At 39.4% G+C, this 20448-nt stretch overlaps 1 protein-coding gene across 2 annotated transcripts in view; it reads left to right on the top strand.

Annotated features, from left to right (window-relative positions):
• ST8SIA6 (ST8 alpha-N-acetyl-neuraminide alpha-2,8-sialyltransferase 6) overlaps positions 1-20448 on the top strand; it is a 170035-nt gene that overhangs the window by 91182 nt on the left and 58405 nt on the right. For both annotated transcript variants that reach the window (XM_051820615.2, XM_002717418.5), the window contains exon 4: positions 17428-17514. In XM_051820615.2, the coding sequence (XP_051676575.1) occupies positions 17428-17514 (87 nt within the window). The remainder of the gene's footprint in view (positions 1-17427; positions 17515-20448) is intronic.

Below are 20448 nucleotides of genomic sequence, written 5' to 3'. Positions count from 1 at the left end.
TGGGTTAGTGTCCCTTTTTCCCCACATCCTCGCCAGCATCTGTTGTTGGTAGATTTCTGCATGTGAGCCATTCTAACCGGGGTGAGGTGAAACCTCATTGTGGTTTTGATTTGCATTTCCCTGATTACTAATGACCTTGAACATTTTTTCATGTGCCTGTTGGCCATTTGGATTTCCTCTTTTGAAAAATGTCTATTGAGGTCCTTGGCCCATCTCTTAATTGGGTTGTTGGTTTTGTTTTTGTGGAGTTTCTTGATCTCTTTGTAGATTCTGGTTATTAACCCTTTATCTGTTGCATAGTTTGCAAATATTTTTTCCCATTCTGTCGGTTGTCTCTTCACTCTCCTGACTGTTTCTTTTGCAGTACAGAAACTTCTCAATTTGATGCAATCCCAATAGTTGATTTTGGCTTTGACTGCCTGCGCCTCCTGGGTCTTTTCCAGAAATTCTTTGCCTGTGCCAATATCTTGAAGGGTTTCTCCAATGTTCTCTAGTAACTTGATGGTGTCAGGTCGTAGATTTAGGTCTTTAATCCATGTTGAGTGGATTTTTGTGTAAGGCGTAAGGTAGGGGTCTTGCTTCATGCTTCTGCACGTGGAAATCCAGTTTTCCCAGCACCATTTATTGAATAGACTGTCCTTGCTCCAGGAATTGGTTTTAGATCCTTGATCAAATATAAGTTGGCTGTAGATGTTTGGGTTGATTTCTGGTGTTTCAATTCTGTTCCATTGGTCTATCCATCTGTTTCTGTACCAGTACCATGCTGTTTTGATTACAACTGCCCTGTAGTATGTCCTGAAATCTGGTATTGTGATGCCTCCGGCTTTGTTTTTGTTGTACAAGATTGCTTTAGCTATCGAGGTCTCTTGTGCCTCCATATAAATTTCAGCACCAATTTTTCCAGATCTGAGAAGAAGGTCTTTGGTATCTTGATTGGTATTGCATTGAATCTATAAATTGCTTTTGGGAGAATGGACATTTTGATGATATTGATTCTTCCAATCCATGAGCATGGAAGATTTTTCCATTTCTTGGTATCCTCTTCTATTTCTTTCTTTAAAGTTTTGTAATTTTCATCGTAGAGATCTTTAACGTCCTTGGTTAAGTTTATTCCAAGGTATTTGATTGTTTTTGTAGCTATTGTGAATGGGATTGATCTTAGAAGTTCTTCCTCAGCCATGGCATTGTCTGTGTATACAAACGCTGTTGATTTTTGTGCATTGATTTTATACCCTGCTACTTTGCCAAACTCTTCTATGAGTTCCAATAGTCTCTTAGTAGAGTTCTTTGGGTCCCCTAAATAAAGAATCATGTCATCTGCAAAGAGGGATAGTTTGAGTTCTTCCTTCCCAATTTGTATCCCTTTAATTTCTTTTTCTTGCCTAATAGCTCTGGCTAGAACCTCCAGAACTATATTGAATAGCAGTGGTGAGAGTGGACATCCCTGTCTGGTCCCCGATCTCAGTGGAAATGCTTCCAACTTTTCCCCATTCAATAGGATGTTGGCTGTGGGTTTTTCATAGATTGCTTTGATTGTATTGAGGAATGTTCCTTCCAAACCCAGTTTGCTTAGAGTTTTCATCATGAACGGGTGTTGTATTTTATCAAATGCTTTCTCGGCATCTATTGAGATAATCATATGGTTTTTCTTCTGCAGTCTGTTAATGTGGTGTATCACATTGATTGTCTTGCGCACATTAAACCATCCCTGCATACCAGGGATAAATCCCACTTGGTCTGGTGGATGATCTTTCTGATGTGTTGTTGCATTCTATTGGCGAGAATTTTATTGAGGATTTTTGCATCTATGTTCATCAGGGATATTGGTCTGTAATTCTCTTTCAGTGCTGCATCTTTTTCCGGCTTAGGAATTAAGGTGATGCTGGCTTCATAGAAAGAATTTGGGAGGATTCCCTCTTCTTCAATTGTTCTGAATAGTTTGAGAAGAATTGGAGTTAGTTCTTCTTTAAATGTCTGGTAGGATTCAGCAGTGAATCCATCTGGTCCTGGGCTTTTCTTTGTTGGGAGGGCCTTTATTACTGTTTCAATTTCTGTCTCAGTTATGGGTCTGTTTAGGTTTTCAATGTCTTCCTGGTTCAATTTAGGTAGGTTGCATGTGTCCAGGAATCTATCCATTTCTGATAGGTTTCCCTGTTTGCTGGCATACAAGTCCTTGTAGTAATTTCTGATGATTCTTTTTATTTCTGTGGTGTCTGTTGTTAACGTTTCCTTTTTCATCTCTGATTTTATTGATTTGGGTCTTTTCTTTTTTTAGTTAGTTGGGCCAATGGGGTGTCAATTTTGTTTATTTTTTCAAAAAACCAGCTCCTCGTTTGGCTGATTTTTTGTAATGTTTTTCTTGATTCAATCCTGTTGATTTCTTCTCTGATTTTAATTATTTCTCTTCTCCTACTAGATTTGGGTCTGGTTTGCTGTAGGTTTTCTAGATCCTTGAGGTGAATTGAAAGCTCATCTATTTGGTGCCTTTCCAATTTCTTGATGTAGGCACCTATTGATATAAACTTTCCTCTTAACACTGCTTTTGCTGCGTCCCATAAGTTTTGGTATGTTGTGCTGTTATCCTCATTTACTTCCAGAAAGTTTTTGATTTCTCTTTTGATTTCTTCTATGACCCATTGTTCATTCAGGAGCATGTTGTTCAATCTCCATGTGTTTGCATATGCTCTAGGGATTCCTGAGTTGCTAATTTCCAACTTCATTCCTTTATGGTCTGAGAAGCTGCATGGTATGATTCTAATTCTTTTGAATTTGCTGAGACTTGCTTTATGGCCTAGTATGTGGTCAATCCTAGAGAAGGTTCCATGTACTGCTGAGAAGAATGTAAAATCTTTAGCTGTAGAATTGAAAGTTCTGTATAAATCTGTTAGATCCATTTGGGCTATAGTGTCGTTTAAATCTACTGTATCCTTGTTGATCTTCTGTCCTATTGATCTGTCTATTTCTGAGAGTGGAGTATTGAAGTCCCCCAGTACTATTGTATTGGGGTCTAAGTCTCCCTTTAAGTCCGTTAACAAATCTTTTAGATAAACCGGTGCCCTGTAGTTAGGTGCATATACATTGATAATTGTTATATCTTCCTGTTGAATTGATCCCTTAATCATTATGTAGTGTCCCTCTTTGTCTCTCTTAACGGTTTTTGTGGTAAAGTTTATGTTGTCTGAAATTAAGATGGCTACGCCTGCTCTTTTTTCATTTCTGTTGGCATGGTATATCTTTTTCCAGCCTTTCACTTTCAGTCTGTATGGATCTTTGTTGGAAAGATGAGTTTCTTGTTAGCAGCAAATAGATGGGTTTTGTTCCTTAACCCAATCAGCCAATCGGTGTCTTTTAACTGGACAGTTCAGGCCATTCACGTTCAATGTGACTAATGATAAGTGGTAACTTTGCCCTGCCATTTGCCATTTGCCTTGGTTTCCTTCCTTTACCTTCTTTCATATTGATGACCGTGTTTCTTTGTTTCTGTGGGTAACACATCTTTAAGCATCTTTTGCAGGGCTGGACGAGTGGCAACAAATTCTTTCAATTTCTGTTTGCTATGAAAAGTCTTTATTTCACCTTCATTCACAAATGATAGCTTTGCAGGATATAATATTCTGGGCTGGCAGTTTTTCTCTCTTAGTACCTGGGCTATATCTCGCCATTCCCTCCTGAGCCAGAAAAATTTAAAAGGCAAAGGATTAGTATTCAACTGCATATGACTCAAAAATCTAACCAGGTGTTCATTCCCAGCTAGCTCCTCCACTAGTGTAACTCACTCTATGTAAGTACTTTTCAGTAGTGGAGAAATGGTGAATTTGTTGGTTCAGATTCTTTGCAATATGTAGTGTATTTATAAAAATTGATGTTATAAGACCACCAGGTTGTTATTTTATCTCTGTATATCTTCTAGTATATTTGGAGATTTTTTTTCCCTATAAATTTGAAAAGTAGGTCATCAGTTTTTTTTTATTTATTTTTTTTTGACAGGCAGAGTGGACAGTGAGAGAGAGAGACAGAGGGAAAGGTCTTCCTTTTGCCATTGGTTCACCCTCCAATGGCCGCCGCGGCCAGCACATCGCGCTGATCCGATGGCTGGAGCCAGGTGCTTCTCCTGGTCTCCCATGGGGTGCAGGGCCCAAGCACTTGGGCCATCCTCCACTGCACTCCCTGGCCACAGCAGAGAGCTGGCCTGGAAGAGGGGCAACCAGCACAGAATCTGGAACCCCAGCCGGGACTAGAACCTGGTGTGCCGGCGCCGCAAGGCGGAGGATTAGCCTAGTGAGCCACGGCGCCGGCTGATCATCAGTTTTACATAGTCAAAAATCTTATAGTGGAAATATGGGAATCTGAAATGGTAGGTTCATCCTTTCTGTTCTGTTTATGTATTTGTATGTTGCAGATGTTTGTGAAAGAATTTCAAGATACTGAAAATTATTTTCTACTCTTTGCTATGATATATTGCTTGATTATGGCGTTGTGTCAAACCAGTCCACTGAAGTAAAATTCACTTACCCCCAAATAATATGGAGAACCAACTAGCATCATGAATCAGTTTCCATTTGTGCTCAACATTGTTTGGTGACCATCTGGATCTTTCCACCCTTTTCTTTCTTGCTGTTTGCTCTTGGAGCCTGACGTCCTTAGACTACATTAAGTGAACTCATTCGCTCTTTTGTTTCTGATTAGGTTGAACCTGTGTGTGTTGTTATCAGGAGAGTGGAAGGTGGGAGGAGAGAGAGGGTTTGGAGTGTTCGTCCCTCTCAATCTCTGTGTGAATTGGGTTAGGGACAAATGCATCTTCCACCAAATAGCACAGCGGTCCTGGCCAGTGGTCCACGTCTTCACTTGCAGCTAGAGCTCTTTCTGAGTAACGTGTGGACTGGGCATGGTAACAGCTCTCCTGCTGTACCCTGTTGCTAGCCTTAGGGTGTCTCACCTCTCTGTGGAGCCTTTCCACATCCAACATTTAGAAAACAGATACACCATTCCATCCTTGTTGGCTAAGATCATTCACTATTTGTAGCATTTCCTAGCCCTTGTCTGGTAACTTAATACCAGTATCCCCAAAGTTCATTTTCTAAGACACATAGGGTATCCTGTTTTTAAAAAAATCAATGTCTGGCTTTTTTTGAAATACTACAGCATAGCACTTTAGAGGTTTCACTAGGGCTGTGAAGAAGTACATTGGTATCTTCAGGAGTTGATCTCTGAAGCTGTTTTTAATATTTTACTTGTCTAAAGGACATTGAAAGGTATGGAGAGAATTAAAATTTCAGTTCTCTTTCTCCCATGCTGATTGACAGTACCTACAGAATTTTAATTAGGAGTTACTATCATTCATAACTGAAAATAATGTAAGTTAAAAACTTCTGCCCTTAGTTGATGAAATGTCAGTATTACTGCATAACTCAGCTCACCTACAGGTCATATACTTCTCTTTGCTAAGCTTTCATACACTCAGAAGCCATTCCATTGAAAAGGACTGTCTGTGGAAATAATTGTGTGTGTTGACTGATAATCTTACAGCAGAATTTATTTTCATGGAGAGCTGAACTCTTCAAGGCCTTGGTACAAACTAGCTGCCAAAGACTTTTTGATCTAGGTAGAATATCAGTCAGAAACCTATTGGCTTACTATTACTGGGTTCGCCTCACCCATTTCAATGGACAGAAAAGCTGGGCTTTCACCATAAAGAGATACTATAAGAAACTAAATCAGTGTCTCAGCTACTTGGATGGAACTAATAAGTGAAAATCTCTGAGATAAACTCTAGGCACTTCCTAATAAATATCTGATAAATATTTAGTGCTTAACTTCATTAGCCATAAGTTATCACATTTTAAAAGCTCTATTTATACCTTAAATGAGATAAAACTAGTCCTAACATGTATGTCTTCATGTTCAAAGAGACATTTCTGGAAAATATTAAAAATTTTAATATGACATTTATTTGGTACCATTTAATGTTATTTATGAATTGTCTGATTTTGAACATGATTAATAGTGATTTAAATAGACATTATTTATTCTTTTGAAAATAACTTGCTGCATTATTTAGTGTGATTTATTGTATGTCTTGAGACCAGAAAATGTTCCTGATGGGATTAATTTTCAGTTTCAGTATGAAAGTAGATGAGATACAGCATGATATATTGGAAAGAGAGCCAGAATGCGAATTAAAAGACATGAGTTTAATTCTTAGCTCATCCACTTACAATGCAATATTGAAAAAGCGATTTATCTTTCCAGAACTTTTAGTTTTGTCATCCATAAAAATGGAAGTAATATCATAAGCGTTGCTGCTTCTCAAGCATTTTGGGGTGGAGTCTGTAAACTCGAAGCCAACTCTAAATGTAAATGTGCAGTTAGTGCAATATGCTTTAAAGCATTTTGCTTGACAGTTGCTGCAGAGACACATTTACCCCACACATTGGCCCACACTTGTAGCAGACATGGTTTTTTCCTTCTTAAACAATTTTCATTTGTAGCCACACTCCCAACTTAGAATTGTGATGCTACTGTGCCAATCTTAATTTTCTGAAAAAGCTATTTGGTGATTTGTTTTTTAGTGAAAAAAAGAACAAGTATTCTAAAAAAAAAAACCTTCTTGCTTTCATAGTATATATGCTTTAGAGAATAACACTTCCTTTCTAGACTAGACTCATTAGACACAGCAACCTTAGAAAGTAGTTTGAGTGCTACCTTCTAATCATTAAATAGCCAGGCATATTTTTCTTTTGCAATAGAGAGGTTTGCAATAAGGTGTTCACTTGATTTTAAATATTGGTGACTTCAAAGCCAAAAACCATTTTATGCAGCTAACTTACTAGGAAAATTAGATGTATCATGATTGACATCTTTCAGTATTGAATTAAATTGGAGCCAGCTACAATTTACTGAGGGATGCATGTCACTGAAGCAAAATGTTTTAAAAACTATACATATTTTACAATGCACCTTTATTTGAATTGGCGATGGATGGCAACATTAGTGTTCCAGACTAAGCTTGTTATACAAGCAAGAATGATTTCAAAATGGCACACAAAAATGCTTTTGAAGTAAGCCAAAGTAAAAATATACACTACTCAGGAGCATTCACAAAAAATCTTGGAGGATATAAAGTCATCTTTAATTTCCCAAGATGGGAGTTGCTGTTTGATCTTATATGACGGATGTTTCAAACCTGCACTTGGAGCCACTCTGCATCAGTCTTGCTTGATGTGTCAGCTGTGATAGCGAAGTTTTAACTAGCCTTCTTCACAGCCTTTAGTAAGGCTGGAACTTTGGGGGACAGTGAATGGTTATCATCCAGGCCAAGAGTTATCATCCATGCACAATTGCCATGCTCTGTCATGAGGTTGCCTAAACTCATGTCTTGAGCATATAGTATACTATCCCTTTATCTTTAAATAAGTCACCACTAAATTTTTTTAAAAAAGAGGTTGTACACTGAGGTACAGAAGTACAGGAGCAGTATGAGTTTAACAGCTAGCTTGAACAGATGTGGTTGGTGAAGAGCCCTGACTTGTCACATTTGCCAATTCCTCTGGTGTTGATACTTCCACCTTAGCCAATTTCAAGCTGCTGATGCTTTAACAACCTGCTCGCAGCATTCCTGAAAACATAATAGTTAGCTCCCACAAAGTTGTATGAGCCAGATCCAAGACACTAATGAAAATAGTAGGCAGGAGGAGGAAAGGAAGAGAGGATTTCCAGGCTTACCTTATGCCAATGAAGAGAGTTGAGAAAGGAGATTACTCTGGTCCAAGGGTCAGCCAAAAAGAGATAGAGATTTATTGTATTCTTTGTTTTTAAGTTATGGAGATAAGATCTCTGTTAAATAGCAGCAATATAACCTCTTTCTTCAATTTCCTGTGTGAACTCCTCAGCAATTTCCTTATTGATCACTATTGAGGGAGCTCATGGGGGAAGATTAGTATAGTCAATTTGTGAGCTACTCATGAAAAAAGATGGGTGAAAGTTTAGCAAGACATACCCATAAGCATGCTGCCTTTAATGCTATGAAATTTGGAATCAAGAAGGATCAGTTGGATTACTAAACTGACAGAAGAGACTAACTATTGAGCTCTAATGTGAGACTTCTCAGGCAATACCCTGAAAAAGGACTAGTTGCTAATATAGGGTAATTTGGGGGCCAGCTCCATGGATCCGTGGCTCCGTGGGGCCATGTGTTAATACTCCGCCTTTGGTGCTGGCATCCCATATGGGCGCCAGTTCTTTTCCCGGTTGCTCTTCTTCCAATCCAGCTCTCTGCTATGGCCTGGGAAAGCAGTAGAAGATGGCCCAAGTGCTTGGGCCCCTGGACCCACATGGGAGACCGGGAAGAAGACCTGGCTCCTGGCTTCTGATCAGCGCAGCCCTGGGCGTTGCAGCCATCTGGGGAGTGAACCAACAGAAGGAAGACCTTTTTTTCTGTCTCTCTCTCACTGTCTCTAACTCTACCTCTCAAATAAATGAATACAAAATCTTTTTTTTTAAAAAAATATAGAGTAATTTGTAGATAGGAAGTCAGTGGCAGTCAGCACTGGGGAAAATTACTGAGTAGAAGCCATAATCTATGGATAAGCAAATGTTGCTCTGAGATTATTCAGAGTAGTCTATGGCTTCATTACATTTTATATTTGTAGTTAAGCATGCATTTCCTAGGTTAGCAAGAATAATACAAATGTCTTGGGATTGAGCTAGGTCACCAGTTGTCAGTTCTCAAAGTCCTGAGGGGAGGTGCGTGTAGTAGGAAACTAAAGGCCGGCGCCGCGGCTCACTAGGCTAATCCTCCGCCTAGCGGCGCCGGCACACCGGGTTCTAGTCCCGGTTGGGGCACCTGATTCTGTCCCGGTTGCCCCTCTTCCAGGCCAGCCCTCTGCTGTGGCCAGGGAGTGCAGTGGAGGATGGCCCAGGTGCTTGGGCCCTGCACCCCACGGGAGACCAGGAAAAGCACCTGGCTCCTGGCTCCTGCCATCGGATCAGCGCGGTGCGCCGGCCGCAGCGCGCCGGCCACGGCGGCCATTGGAGGGTGAACCAACTGCAAAAGGAAGACCTTTCTCTCCGTCTCTCTCTCTCACTGTCCACTCTGCCTGTTTAAAAAAAAAAAAAAGTAGGAAACTAAAATGTAAACTCATAAAGTCAGTGTGAGGAAATCTGTTATAGAAATATTGGTCAGGGTACACTAAGAGCTCATTGGAAGAAGTAATATATTAGCTATCTGGGAATGCGCTCTCTCTCTCTTTTTAAGATTTATTTATGTGAAAGGTAGAGTGACAGTTGACAGTGTGAGAAAGAAAAAGAGAGAGAGGGGGAGGGAGGGAGGGAGGGAGGGAAAGAGAGAGAGAGAGAGAGAGAGAGAGAGAGAGAGAGAGAGAAATAGAGATCTTCCACTCGCTGATTCACTTCCCAAATGGCTGCTAGGGCTGGATCAGGTTGAAGTCAGGAGCCAGGAACTCCATCCAATGGCTGCTATATATTTCTTATTATCTTAGCTGTATTGTCATGGAAAATGTATTTTAGTTCAATAATAAACATTTAAAAGTATTTTTAAAAGAGAAAAAAGTGCTCTATAAGATCCAATTTAAGTGTAAACTCTGAAGAGTTTTTGAGTAGTTATCTTGTACTCCACCACTACAATCAAGATAAGGGATGTATCTGTTACTCCTGCCTCAAAATTTTCGTATGTTGTCTTGTAATTTATTTATTCCTCCTACTGCCTCCTGTATACCAACACCATCCCCTGAGACCCCAATATGCCCTGCTACTATTCAGTGTTCTGGAATGCAGTCTGCATTGCATATTCTTGCACTTAGTTTCTTTCATTCAGTATAATTATTTTGAGATTGGTCTATGTTTTTGCAGATATCAGTAATACATTCATTTTGCCACTGAATAAAAGCAACAGTATTCCATTGTTATATATATACTAAAATTTGCTTTCCCTTCACCACTTAATGGACATTGGATTGCTTTCAGATTTCAGCTCTGACAAATAAAGCCCTTTTGAATATTATTGTACAATTCTCTATATGGGCATATGTTTTCATTTCTTTTGAATACATGGGTAGGGGTATAATAGCTGGGTTGCAAAGTAGCTATATGTTTGACTTTTGGAGCAGCTCCCAAGTGGCTTTTCCAGAGTAGTTGTATATTCTGTGTGCTCCCCAGGAGTGTTTGAGATTTCCAGTTGCTCCATTTCTTTCCAAAGTTAGAATGTGTTATCTTTTCAATTTTAGCTGTGCTAACGGATGTATATTGTGATTTTAATTTGAATTTAATTTGAATTTCCCTATTAACTAATGATGCTGAGCAGTTTTTCATGTTAATTTGCTACCCAGGGGCTAGTGCTGTGGCATAGTGAGTAAAGCCTCTGTCTGCAGTGCTGGCATCCCATATGGGTGCTGGTTCGAGTCCCGGGTGTTCTGTTTCTGATCCTTCTCTCTGCTATGGCCTGGGAAAGCAGTAGAAGATGGCCCAAGTCCTTGGACCCCTGCACCCACATGGGAGACCAGCGTGAAGCTTCAGACTCCTGGCTTTGGATCAGCCCCGCTCCAGCCATTGTGGCCATTTGAGGAGTGAACTAGCAGATGGAAGACTTCCCTCTCTTTCTTTCTCTGCTTCTGTCTCTGTAACTCTGCCTTTCAAATAAATAAATAAATCTTTAAAAGAAATTTGCTACCCATCATCCTTGGTAAAGTATCTATTAAAATTTTTTTGTATAATTTTTATTTTTCCCCCAGAATTTTTTTAAAAAGATTTATTTATTCATTTGAAATTCAGAGTTACACAGCAGTGAGGCAGCGAGAGAGAGGTCCTCCATCCGATGGTTCACCCCCCAATTAGCTGCAACAGCTGGAACTGCGCCAGTCAGGAGCCAGGAGCTTCCTCCAGGTCTCTTACGTGGGAGCAGGGGCCCAAGCACTTGGGCCATCATCTACTGCTTTCCCAGGCCACAGCAGAAAGCTGAATGGGAAGAGGAGCAGCCAGAACTAGAACCGGCATCCACATAGGATGCCATCGCTTCAGGCCTGGGTGTTAACCCACTGAGCCACAGTGCTGGCCCCACCCCAGAAATCTTTTATTTAAGGAATAAAATCTTCATGTTTTTCATAACTGCAACTTTAGGAATATAGTGATTCTTCCCACCATTCCCATCCTTCCACCCAAACTTCCATCCCTCTTCCTCCTCCATCTTCTATTCCCATTCTTATTTTTTACTAAGATGTATTTTCAATATTTATTTTTCACTTTTTATTTATTTATTTTAGAGGCGAGGTGGTGGGGGGTGGAGAGCTCTCCCATTTGCTGATTCACTCCCCACATGCCTGTAATGGCCGTGGAACAGGGGCAAAAGCTGACTAGGATCTCAATTCAGATCTCCTATGGGATGACAGTAACAATCATTTGAACCATCACCACTGCTTCCAGGAATTTGCATTAGCAGGAAGCTGAAGTCATGAGCCAGAGCTGAGTATGGAATATGGTCACTCTGATGTAGAATATAGGTATCTTAGCCAGCATCTTATATACTAGGCCTCTTTTGCCCAATTTTTAACTGGGTTGTTTGTCTTATCATTGAGTTTTGAAAGTTCTTTATATATCTTGGGTACATACTCATATACATGTTGTATAAATATTTTTTCTCAGTCTGTGACTTACATTTCATTTTTCTTTATAGTATTATTAAAAATCTTCATTTTGATATTTAGTTTATAGTTTTTTTCTGTAATAGTTTATACAATAATGGGCAAAATATATTTAAAACCAATGCCAATAAATGTTTTTTCTTACATTTTCCTTTAGAAGTTTTCCTCTTACATTTGGATTAATGATGCATTTGGGGTTAATATTTGATAAAGGGTAGAGTAAGAATTGAGGGTTTGTTGCTTTTTTTTTCTTTTTGCAGAACTATGTAGTTGTTCCAGCAACATTTGAGAAAGGGTTATTCTTTTCCCAATGAATTTCCTTCTTTATGAGCCTTATTTCTGGATTGTCTCTTTTTTATTAATTGTCTCTTTGTTACTATAGTCCAAATTAAGCTGTGAAATCAAGCAGTATAACTCAACTTTGTCGTTAACTTTTAAATTCTTCTGGTGCTGTGGTTTGGATATGGTTTGTGTTCTTTTCTGCCCCACTCCCCCAAAGGTTTATGTGACTAGAAAGTTGTTCCCCAGGATATAGTCATGGGAAGTAATAGAAAATTTAATAGTTGAGCCCTAGTGGGAGGTCCTTAGGTCTCTTGGATGGTAGTTCTCATGCAACCCCTTGGCAGTTGTCATACAAACTCTTTTCAGTTCTTGAGACAGGATTTTTTTTTTTTAAGATTTAATTATTTATTGGTCAAAATTAGGGAGAGAGAGAGAGAGACAGAGAGAGAGATTTTCCATCTGCTGGTTCACTCCCCAAATGGCTGCAACAGCCAGGGCTGGTCCAAGCCAAAGCCAGGAGTCAGGATCATCCTCTGGGTCTCCCACGTCGATGCCATCCTCAGCTGCTTTCCCAGGTGCATTAGCAGGGAGCTGGATCAGAAGTGGAGCAGCCAGAGTGGCGTCTCCCACTGAGACTGCTCAAAGTCCCAGCCACAACATGAGTTCTCCCACACACCCTCAGTTTATACCCACCCCCCCAGAGTCCCAGTTCAGAAACTTCACACAGTCACAAGCTCCTAGCCCCATGTTATTTCTCCCCACCAGAGTCAGGAGTCTCTGCTTGGCTGGTTGCCTGGCACAGACACAAGCTGGCACAGCTGTTACATATGTCCAAAATGGAACCTGCTCTATCAGCTTGTGATTGGAGAGAGAGAGAATCGTGTCTGTACTGTCCCTTTTTTTATTTTCCTCTCCTCTAGTTAGGCTGGTGTACTTTCCCCCCTGGGGCTTCAAGCCTCGTTTCCTCTAGGCTCTTCCTGCTGCTTTTCCGCCAGTGGCCCGGGCTACTGCCATCTTGTCTCACCTCACTTTCCAGCGCTGGTGTGTAGGCTCTTGGCTGTTGGTGTCCTGAGCCGTGGGCGCCCATGCCCTCCACGTAGGTCTACCATATTCCTCTAATTTTGGTAGTGTTTCCTGTGCTGTTTTTTCCCTAACTCTTCCCTGAGACTACACTATCTCCACTTTTTTTAAACTATCTTCTCCTGGGCTACAGCAATAAGCTCCCTCCCTACTCTGCCATCTTGGAACCCTCAGTTCCAATTATTTCTTGCTAGTGTATAGAAATATAGTTGATTTTATACATTAATTTTATATATAAAAATTTGCTTAAATTATTAGTTGTAATAATTTTTATAGATTCTTTGGATGATTACATCATCTCTGAATAAAGAATGTTTTATTGCTTCCTTTTTAATCTGGATGGCTTCATTTCTTTTTGTTTCCTTATTGCTCTCGTTGGATCTCTAGTACAGTGAGGAATAGTGATGGTGAAGGTAGACATCTTTGCTGTGTTTCTGATCTTAGAGAGAAAGCATTCAGTCTTTCATCATTAACTGTGTGCTTAACTGTAGATGAGGGTAGACATCTTTGCTGTGTTTCTGATCTTAGAGAGAAAGCATTCAGTCTTTCATCATTAACTGTGTGCTTAACTGTAGATAACTTTTGTTAAGAAAGTTCCTTCTAAACTGAATTTACTGAGTTTTTGTCATGACTGAACGTTGGATTGGTCAAATGCCATTTTTTCCCATTTAATGAGATTTTCATTTGGTTTTTCCTTTTTTTTATTCTATAAATACAGTGAGTTGCATTGATGAATTTTCTATAACCCAACCTGCTATTCCTGATATATACCCTACTTGGTCATGACACCTTAACCTTTGTGAAGATTGTCATATTCAATTCAATAACACTTTGTTGAGGGTTTTTGCATCTGTGTTTGTCAGGGATATTAGCCTGTTATTGTTTTCTTTCTTTGAATGTCTTTTTCTTTTCTTTATGGGGGAGTGACAGAACACTATTCTTACAGAGTGTGTTTGGAAATGCCCCTTTCCTTCAATTTCTAAAAGTTTATATAGAATTGATAGTAATATTTCTTGAACATATGATAAAATTTTCTAGTGAAGTCATTTAGGTCTGGTGTTTGCTACATTTTAATTATACTTTCAATTTAATTGTATCTATGGGAATATTTATTATATCTGTTTCTTCTTTTTTAAAAAAAAAGATTTATTTATTTGAAAGGCAGAGTTACAGAGAGGCAGAGTCATAAAGAAGTCAGAGAGATACAGAGAGGTCTTCCATCCGCTGGTTCACTCCCCAAATGGCCACAATGGCTAGAGCTGAGCTGATCCAAAGCCAGGAGCCAGGAGCTTCTTCCTGGTCTCCCACATGGGTGCAGGGGCCTAGGAACTTGGGCCATCTTCCACTGCTTTTCCAGGCCATAGCAGAAATGCTGGATTGGAAGTAGAGCATCTAGGACTTGAACCAGTGCCCATATGGCATGCCAGCACTGCACGCAGTGGCCTTACCTGCTACACCACAGCACCAGCCCCTATCTGTTTCTTCTTGAGGGAGTTTTGGTGGTTTTTGTCTTTTGTTTAGTAAGTTCATTGTATCCAGGTCACCACATTTTTTGGCATAAAGTTATTATACTATTATATCTGTAGGACTGTTAGCACTGCACCCTCTCATTCTTGACAATGGTCATTTGTATCTTCTTTTACTATTCCCTGATCAATGTGGCAAGAAATTTATCAGTGTAATTCATGTTTGCAATGAACCATCTTTTGATTTCACTGGTTCTTTGTTCTTTTATCAATTTTTGGTCTTATATTCTTTTCATTGTAATATTTCTTGCTTAGGAATCTACTATGAATATAACCACTCCAACTTTGTTTTAATTAATTCTACTATGGTATATCATTTCCTATATTTTACTTGTAACATATTTTCTTATTTATATGAAATTGGTTGACTATAGATAACAAATAGTGGTTTCTCTTTTTTTTGAATGCAGTCTAACATTCTCTGCCTTTTAATATGTATATTTATTTATTTATTTTAATTTTTTGACAGGCAGAGTGGACAGTGAGAGAGACAGAGAGAAAGGTCTTCCTTTTGCCATTGGTTCACCCATCAATGGCCGCTGCGGCCAGCGCACCGCGCTGATCCGATGGCAGGAGCCAGGTACTTATCCTGGTCTCCCATGGGGTGCAGGGCCCAAGCACTTGAGCCATCCTCCACTGCACTCCCGGGCCACAGCAGAGAGCTGGCCTGGAAGAGGGGCAACTGGGACAGAATCCGGTGCCCCGACCGGGACTAGAACCCGGTGTGCCGGTGCCGCAAGGCGGAGGATTAGCCTAGTGAGCCACGGCGCCGGCCAATATGTATATTTAGATCACTTATATTTAATGTGATTATTCATATTATTGCATTTAAATATATCATTTTATTTGTTTTCTATTTTCCTGTTCTGTTTTCTTTTTTCCTTTTTTCTGCCTTCTCCTTGATTATTTTTATGATTATATTTTACTTTATAATGGATTTTTCCCTTTTGAGATTTTTCTCTTTATCATTGGTTTGAAGACATTTTATATGTGACTCAGTTTCTTCATGTTTCTTCTGCTTTGAGCCTGCCAGTCTTCTTGGATCTGTGTATATATAGTTTATATTAAATTTGGAAAAATTTTCTTGAAATTGTTTCTATCTCCTCTCACTGGCACTTATAATTGTACATATATTAGGTCATGTGGAGTTATCTCACAGCTAACTGATTCTCTATTTTTCATTTGGTCTTTTTTTCTTTATATTACATTTTCTATAGGTTCTGTTGCTGTGTTTTCAAGTTCAGTAGTCTGATTATCTTAGCCATACATCATGAGAATTTACTTTTCATCTGATAAATCACATTAAATAAAAGTTTAAACTTTGGCATGTTTAATTTCATGACAGGATGAAAAGTTTCCACTTAATGTAGCTTCATATTATTTTTATCTTGATGTCTTAAAATACAGTTCTCATTAATTTAGTCGATATTTGTAGTTGACCCCTCCCTTTCCGTTTTCTCTTTCACTGAGATATGTAAGAAGATGGTTATTCCATTACTTTGCCTCAGGGACCTTGTATACATAGTGCTCTAATTGTCCCATTTTCAATATTATCCAATGATTGAAAGCAATGCCTTGGTGGTAGACAAGGCTTGACAGGAGAGACTAGTCATGGTGCTATGTCTCTCCTAAGGAGAGGTCTTGAGTCAGCTGTTGAATGTATATTTCTTCTTTCTGGGTTTAATGATGATTTGCAGAGGGTCTCTGGTGTCTTTCCATCCTGTGGAGATAGGAAATATTCACTCCAGCTAAACGAATTTCACATCTAGACAAGGCTTTGGGATCAGAGCATAGATAGCCCCAGATAGATAGTCTATTAAAATAAGTCCTGGGACCTATGGAAGTGATGTGAGTCTGTTAGAGATGGAAGCTTATGTGCTGTGAAACTATTTTTAATCCTTCCCATGGTAACTTTGCTTTGCTTCTCCTTTAATATTTAATAAAGTCTTTTGAGATTTTCATCTTTTCTCAGCTGGGTCACTGGGAAGCAAGGGAAAGTGTTTTTGATTCATGTTGGCAGCATCACTGAACGAAGAGAAGCCCAAGAGGAAGGTACATTTCAGGGGCACAGGAGCTGCTTGGTTGACTACAGTCCCCACCGATAAGAAGCACTTCCTTTTAGTGACAGATTTTGGAGGAGATTGGGTTTCTTAATCTGGATGGGGCAGTAATTTTCCTAGACAAGGCTCTTTACTGGTTTCCCTCTTTCCTGCCTCCTCACCAACATGTCTTCCACCTCACTGTGCCAGAGCTTTGATCTCCAGTGGCAACGACTCCCTAAGCTTTAATTGAAAGACACTTTAAGGGTTTCCTCAATTAAAAGGATGTTTGTCTTTTAGATGAGAACCTTTAGAAAACTGAAGAGTATTCTGAGCCTAAAAGAATGAACATTTAATGATAGAATTTCAGATAGAGGGAGAACTTTTGGGGCCTGGGATCAAACTATGTCTATAGGCTTTTATACCAAGATACACCTCTCCTCATTTGTTTAATCTGGTTTTTGAATGTGCTATTAGAAATTAAGGCTTATGATGATTATTTTGGGAAAATTTTATCCATACACACCTAGGTAAATCTATCAAAAAATCAAAGATTAATCACATAGTTATAATAAACATCTATAATGTTTGTATATTTATATATGGGCTGGTGCACTGTCATATTTTTTAATATTATACTTGGCTTATGATATGTGCAACTTACACATTTCTAACCACCATCATAATTATTTGCATATTGTATCTTTTTAGATGTTTTAAAAGGAATGCATTTTCTTATTTTAAGAACACTATAGACTACTAAAGTGAATAGATTATAAAAACATGTCCTCTAAGAAGACTTTTGCATGAGATATTTATTTTCTAATTTCATTGATATTTAACTTTCAGGTATTCAGAGGATGACTACCTCCGGATTATCACAAATATACAAAGCTGCCCATGGAAGAGACAAGCAGAAGAATATGAGAATTTTAGGTAAAAAGTTTTTTATAAGTAATATGAGATTTAAAAATATTTTGTTCATTTTCTTGGTAGAAAAATAGGCAACATGTTATGCTAAAAAAAAAGTGGGGACTGGTGTTTGGTCTAATGGCTAAGATGCCTGTGATTAATACCTGCATCCCACATTAGAGTACCTGGGTTTGAGGTCTAGCACTGGCTTGTGACTCCAGCCTCCTGCTGATGGAGACTCTGGGAGGCAGAGGTGATGACTCAAGTAATGGAGTTCCTGCCTGTGTGGGAGATGCGGATTAAGTTCTTGGCTCCTGGCTCTGAACTCAGCCTATGCTCGCTGTTTTTGCCTTTGCCTGTCCCTCCTTTAGTCAATATTTGCTGATGTTGTCAGGCCAACTGCTTTTGATTCTGCTCCCAAGACGAGTGGAGTTCTGGTCAATCCTCAGTGGGGGCAGGAGTGACTTCCTGATTGGGTCGAAGCTGAAAGTGGACAGTCTCCATTGGGAGGACACATGGATGTCACGACTTCCTGTACCATAGTGTTAACATATGTTTCCTAACAGGCATTTAGGATAAGAGGCTAAAAAGCAAATCCTGTTCTACTCTTTCCCAAAGTTGTTACACAATCCTTCTCAAGATTGGAATGGGGAGATCCTGGTGGCAGGGAGATCAGGGAGAAAGTTGCACAGATAACCGTAACCTAAACCGTCCCAGGGCTTCCGAGTGGCAGTAGAGTCTGATTTTGATAGACATTCCTACATGTGTAGAATAAACAAAGAAGGAAGAGGGGGATATTGAGGTATTGTACCATATTGTGCTACTGAGGATCAATCCAAGATAATTAACTAGAAAGAGGAGTAGTGACAGCAATAGTCGAAGTAGATAAAGGAGCTTCTTTCTGTTAAGTTGATTCAGTCCTGAGAATAATGCAGACAGACAAATCAAATGTAGACTAAACACCTGTTTGAAGGCACTGGGGAGCTTACTGAGGCAGGGAGAATTTATAGATCAAAGATGCAGAAGAAGAGGGAAGCCAGGGGTGGTATTTCAGTCAGCTGTTCATCACTATAACATAATACCTAGAGAAGCTGAATTAAAAAAAGGAGTGGTTGATTTTGGCTCATTGTTCTGGAGGTTCACAGTTCAAGATTGGGAAGTGCTATTGATTGGGTATCAGGTGAGGGTGTTCTTGCAGGTGGAATCCTGAGGTAGGCTCCCAGCATGCATTGCAAGAGGGAGTGCTCATGTCCATGTCTGTCTCTTATTATAAACACATCATAAATGGATCATGGGCCTACCCCCAACAACCTAATCACTTCCCATAGGCCCCACTGTGGTAGTTTGTGCTATGTTAGTACCATTAACATAAGACTTTGGGGATCAAACCTTTAATACACAAGTCTCTGGGAGACACCCAAATGAATGTACAAACCATAGCAGAAGGGAGCCCAGCATGGGGCTTGTGGATGTAAAATGGCTAAGAAGCTGAGAAGCTGAGTAGAATTTCAGCAATCCTAGAAAAGACCTGTTCTCAAAAGATCAAAGGCCAAATTTAGATGATTTCTAGCCTTGGCTGGATATAGGAGATCTGCCCTTAGCCTAAGTGCCCAATAGGAACAAAATTAAATCCTCTCTGGATGCAGTTAATATTTTTTCAGAGTCTAAATTATCTCTGTAAGTTTTTGCATATAATATATGGATTTAAATTTATCTTCTTTAAAGTTTTTTCCTTTTTAAGAGAAATCAGCAATCTGTTTAAATGCAAAGCTGCATGAGTGTTACTGCTGCAGATTAGGATGGATAGGAGTTCTGTAGATGGATGATACCCTTTTACCTTAGTATAATCTCAGTGTTAAAAGTGCATCAGTCCATAGAGATAACCTGTTGAAGTGAAATGGATACTATGAGAAACAGTGAATTGATCAGCTCTTATCCGGACTGTTGATGTACAATGTAATACTTTATCCATTTTAGTATTTTTTTTGTTCTAGCACTATTGGTTGAACTCTGTAATTAACACACAATTATTCTTAGGTGTTTAAATTTTAATTGAAAAGTGATCCCTGTTAAATGTAAGAGTGGGAATAAGAGAGGGAGGAGATGTTCAATTTGGGGCATGCTCAATCAGACTTGCCCTAAATGGTGGAGTTAGAAATGTGCCAGGGGATTCCAATACAATCCCATCAAGGTGGCATGTACTAATGCCATCTCACTAGTCCAAGTGATCAATTTCAGTTCACAATTGATCATAATGATAGGTCTAAGAGTCAAAGGGATCACACAAACAAGACTAGCGTCTGCTAATACTAACTGATAGAATCAAAAAGGGAGAGAATGATCCAACATGGGAAGCAGGATACACAGCAGACTCATAGAATGGCAAATGTCCTAAACAGCACTCTGGCCTCAGAATCAGCCCTTAAGGCATTCGGATCTGGCTGAAGAGCCCATGAGAGTATTTTAGGCATGGAAAGCCAAGACACTCTGGGAAAAAAAAAAAAAAGAAGACCTAAATGAAAGATCTCTTCGAGTGAGATCCCAGTGGAAAGAACGGGGCCATCGAAGAAGGAGGTACCTTTCTCTGAAGGGAGGAGGGAACTTCCACTTTGACTAAGACCCTGTCGGAATAAGATCGAAGTCAGCAAACTCAAAAGGCTTCCATAGCCTTGGCAACTCATGACTAGAGCCTAGGGAGGTTACTGACGCCATAAACAAGAGTGTCAAATTGTTAAGTCAACAACAGGAGTCACTGAGTACTTACTTGTCATGTGGGATCTGTCCTTAATGTGTTGTCCAATGTGAAGTAATGCTATAACTAGTACTGAAACAGTATTTTACACTCTGTGTTTCTGTGTGGTGCAAACTGATGAAATCTTTACTTAATATATACTAAATCGATCTTCTGTATATAAAAAGAATTGAAAATGAATCTTGATGTGAATGGAATGGGAGAGG

This window comes from Oryctolagus cuniculus, chromosome 13 (assembly GCF_964237555.1).
Source record: "Oryctolagus cuniculus chromosome 13, mOryCun1.1, whole genome shotgun sequence".
In the NCBI taxonomy this organism is placed as follows: Eukaryota; Metazoa; Chordata; class Mammalia; order Lagomorpha; family Leporidae; genus Oryctolagus; species Oryctolagus cuniculus.
Note: the sequence above shows the minus strand (reverse complement) of the source record. Positions and strands in the feature narration are given on the sequence as shown.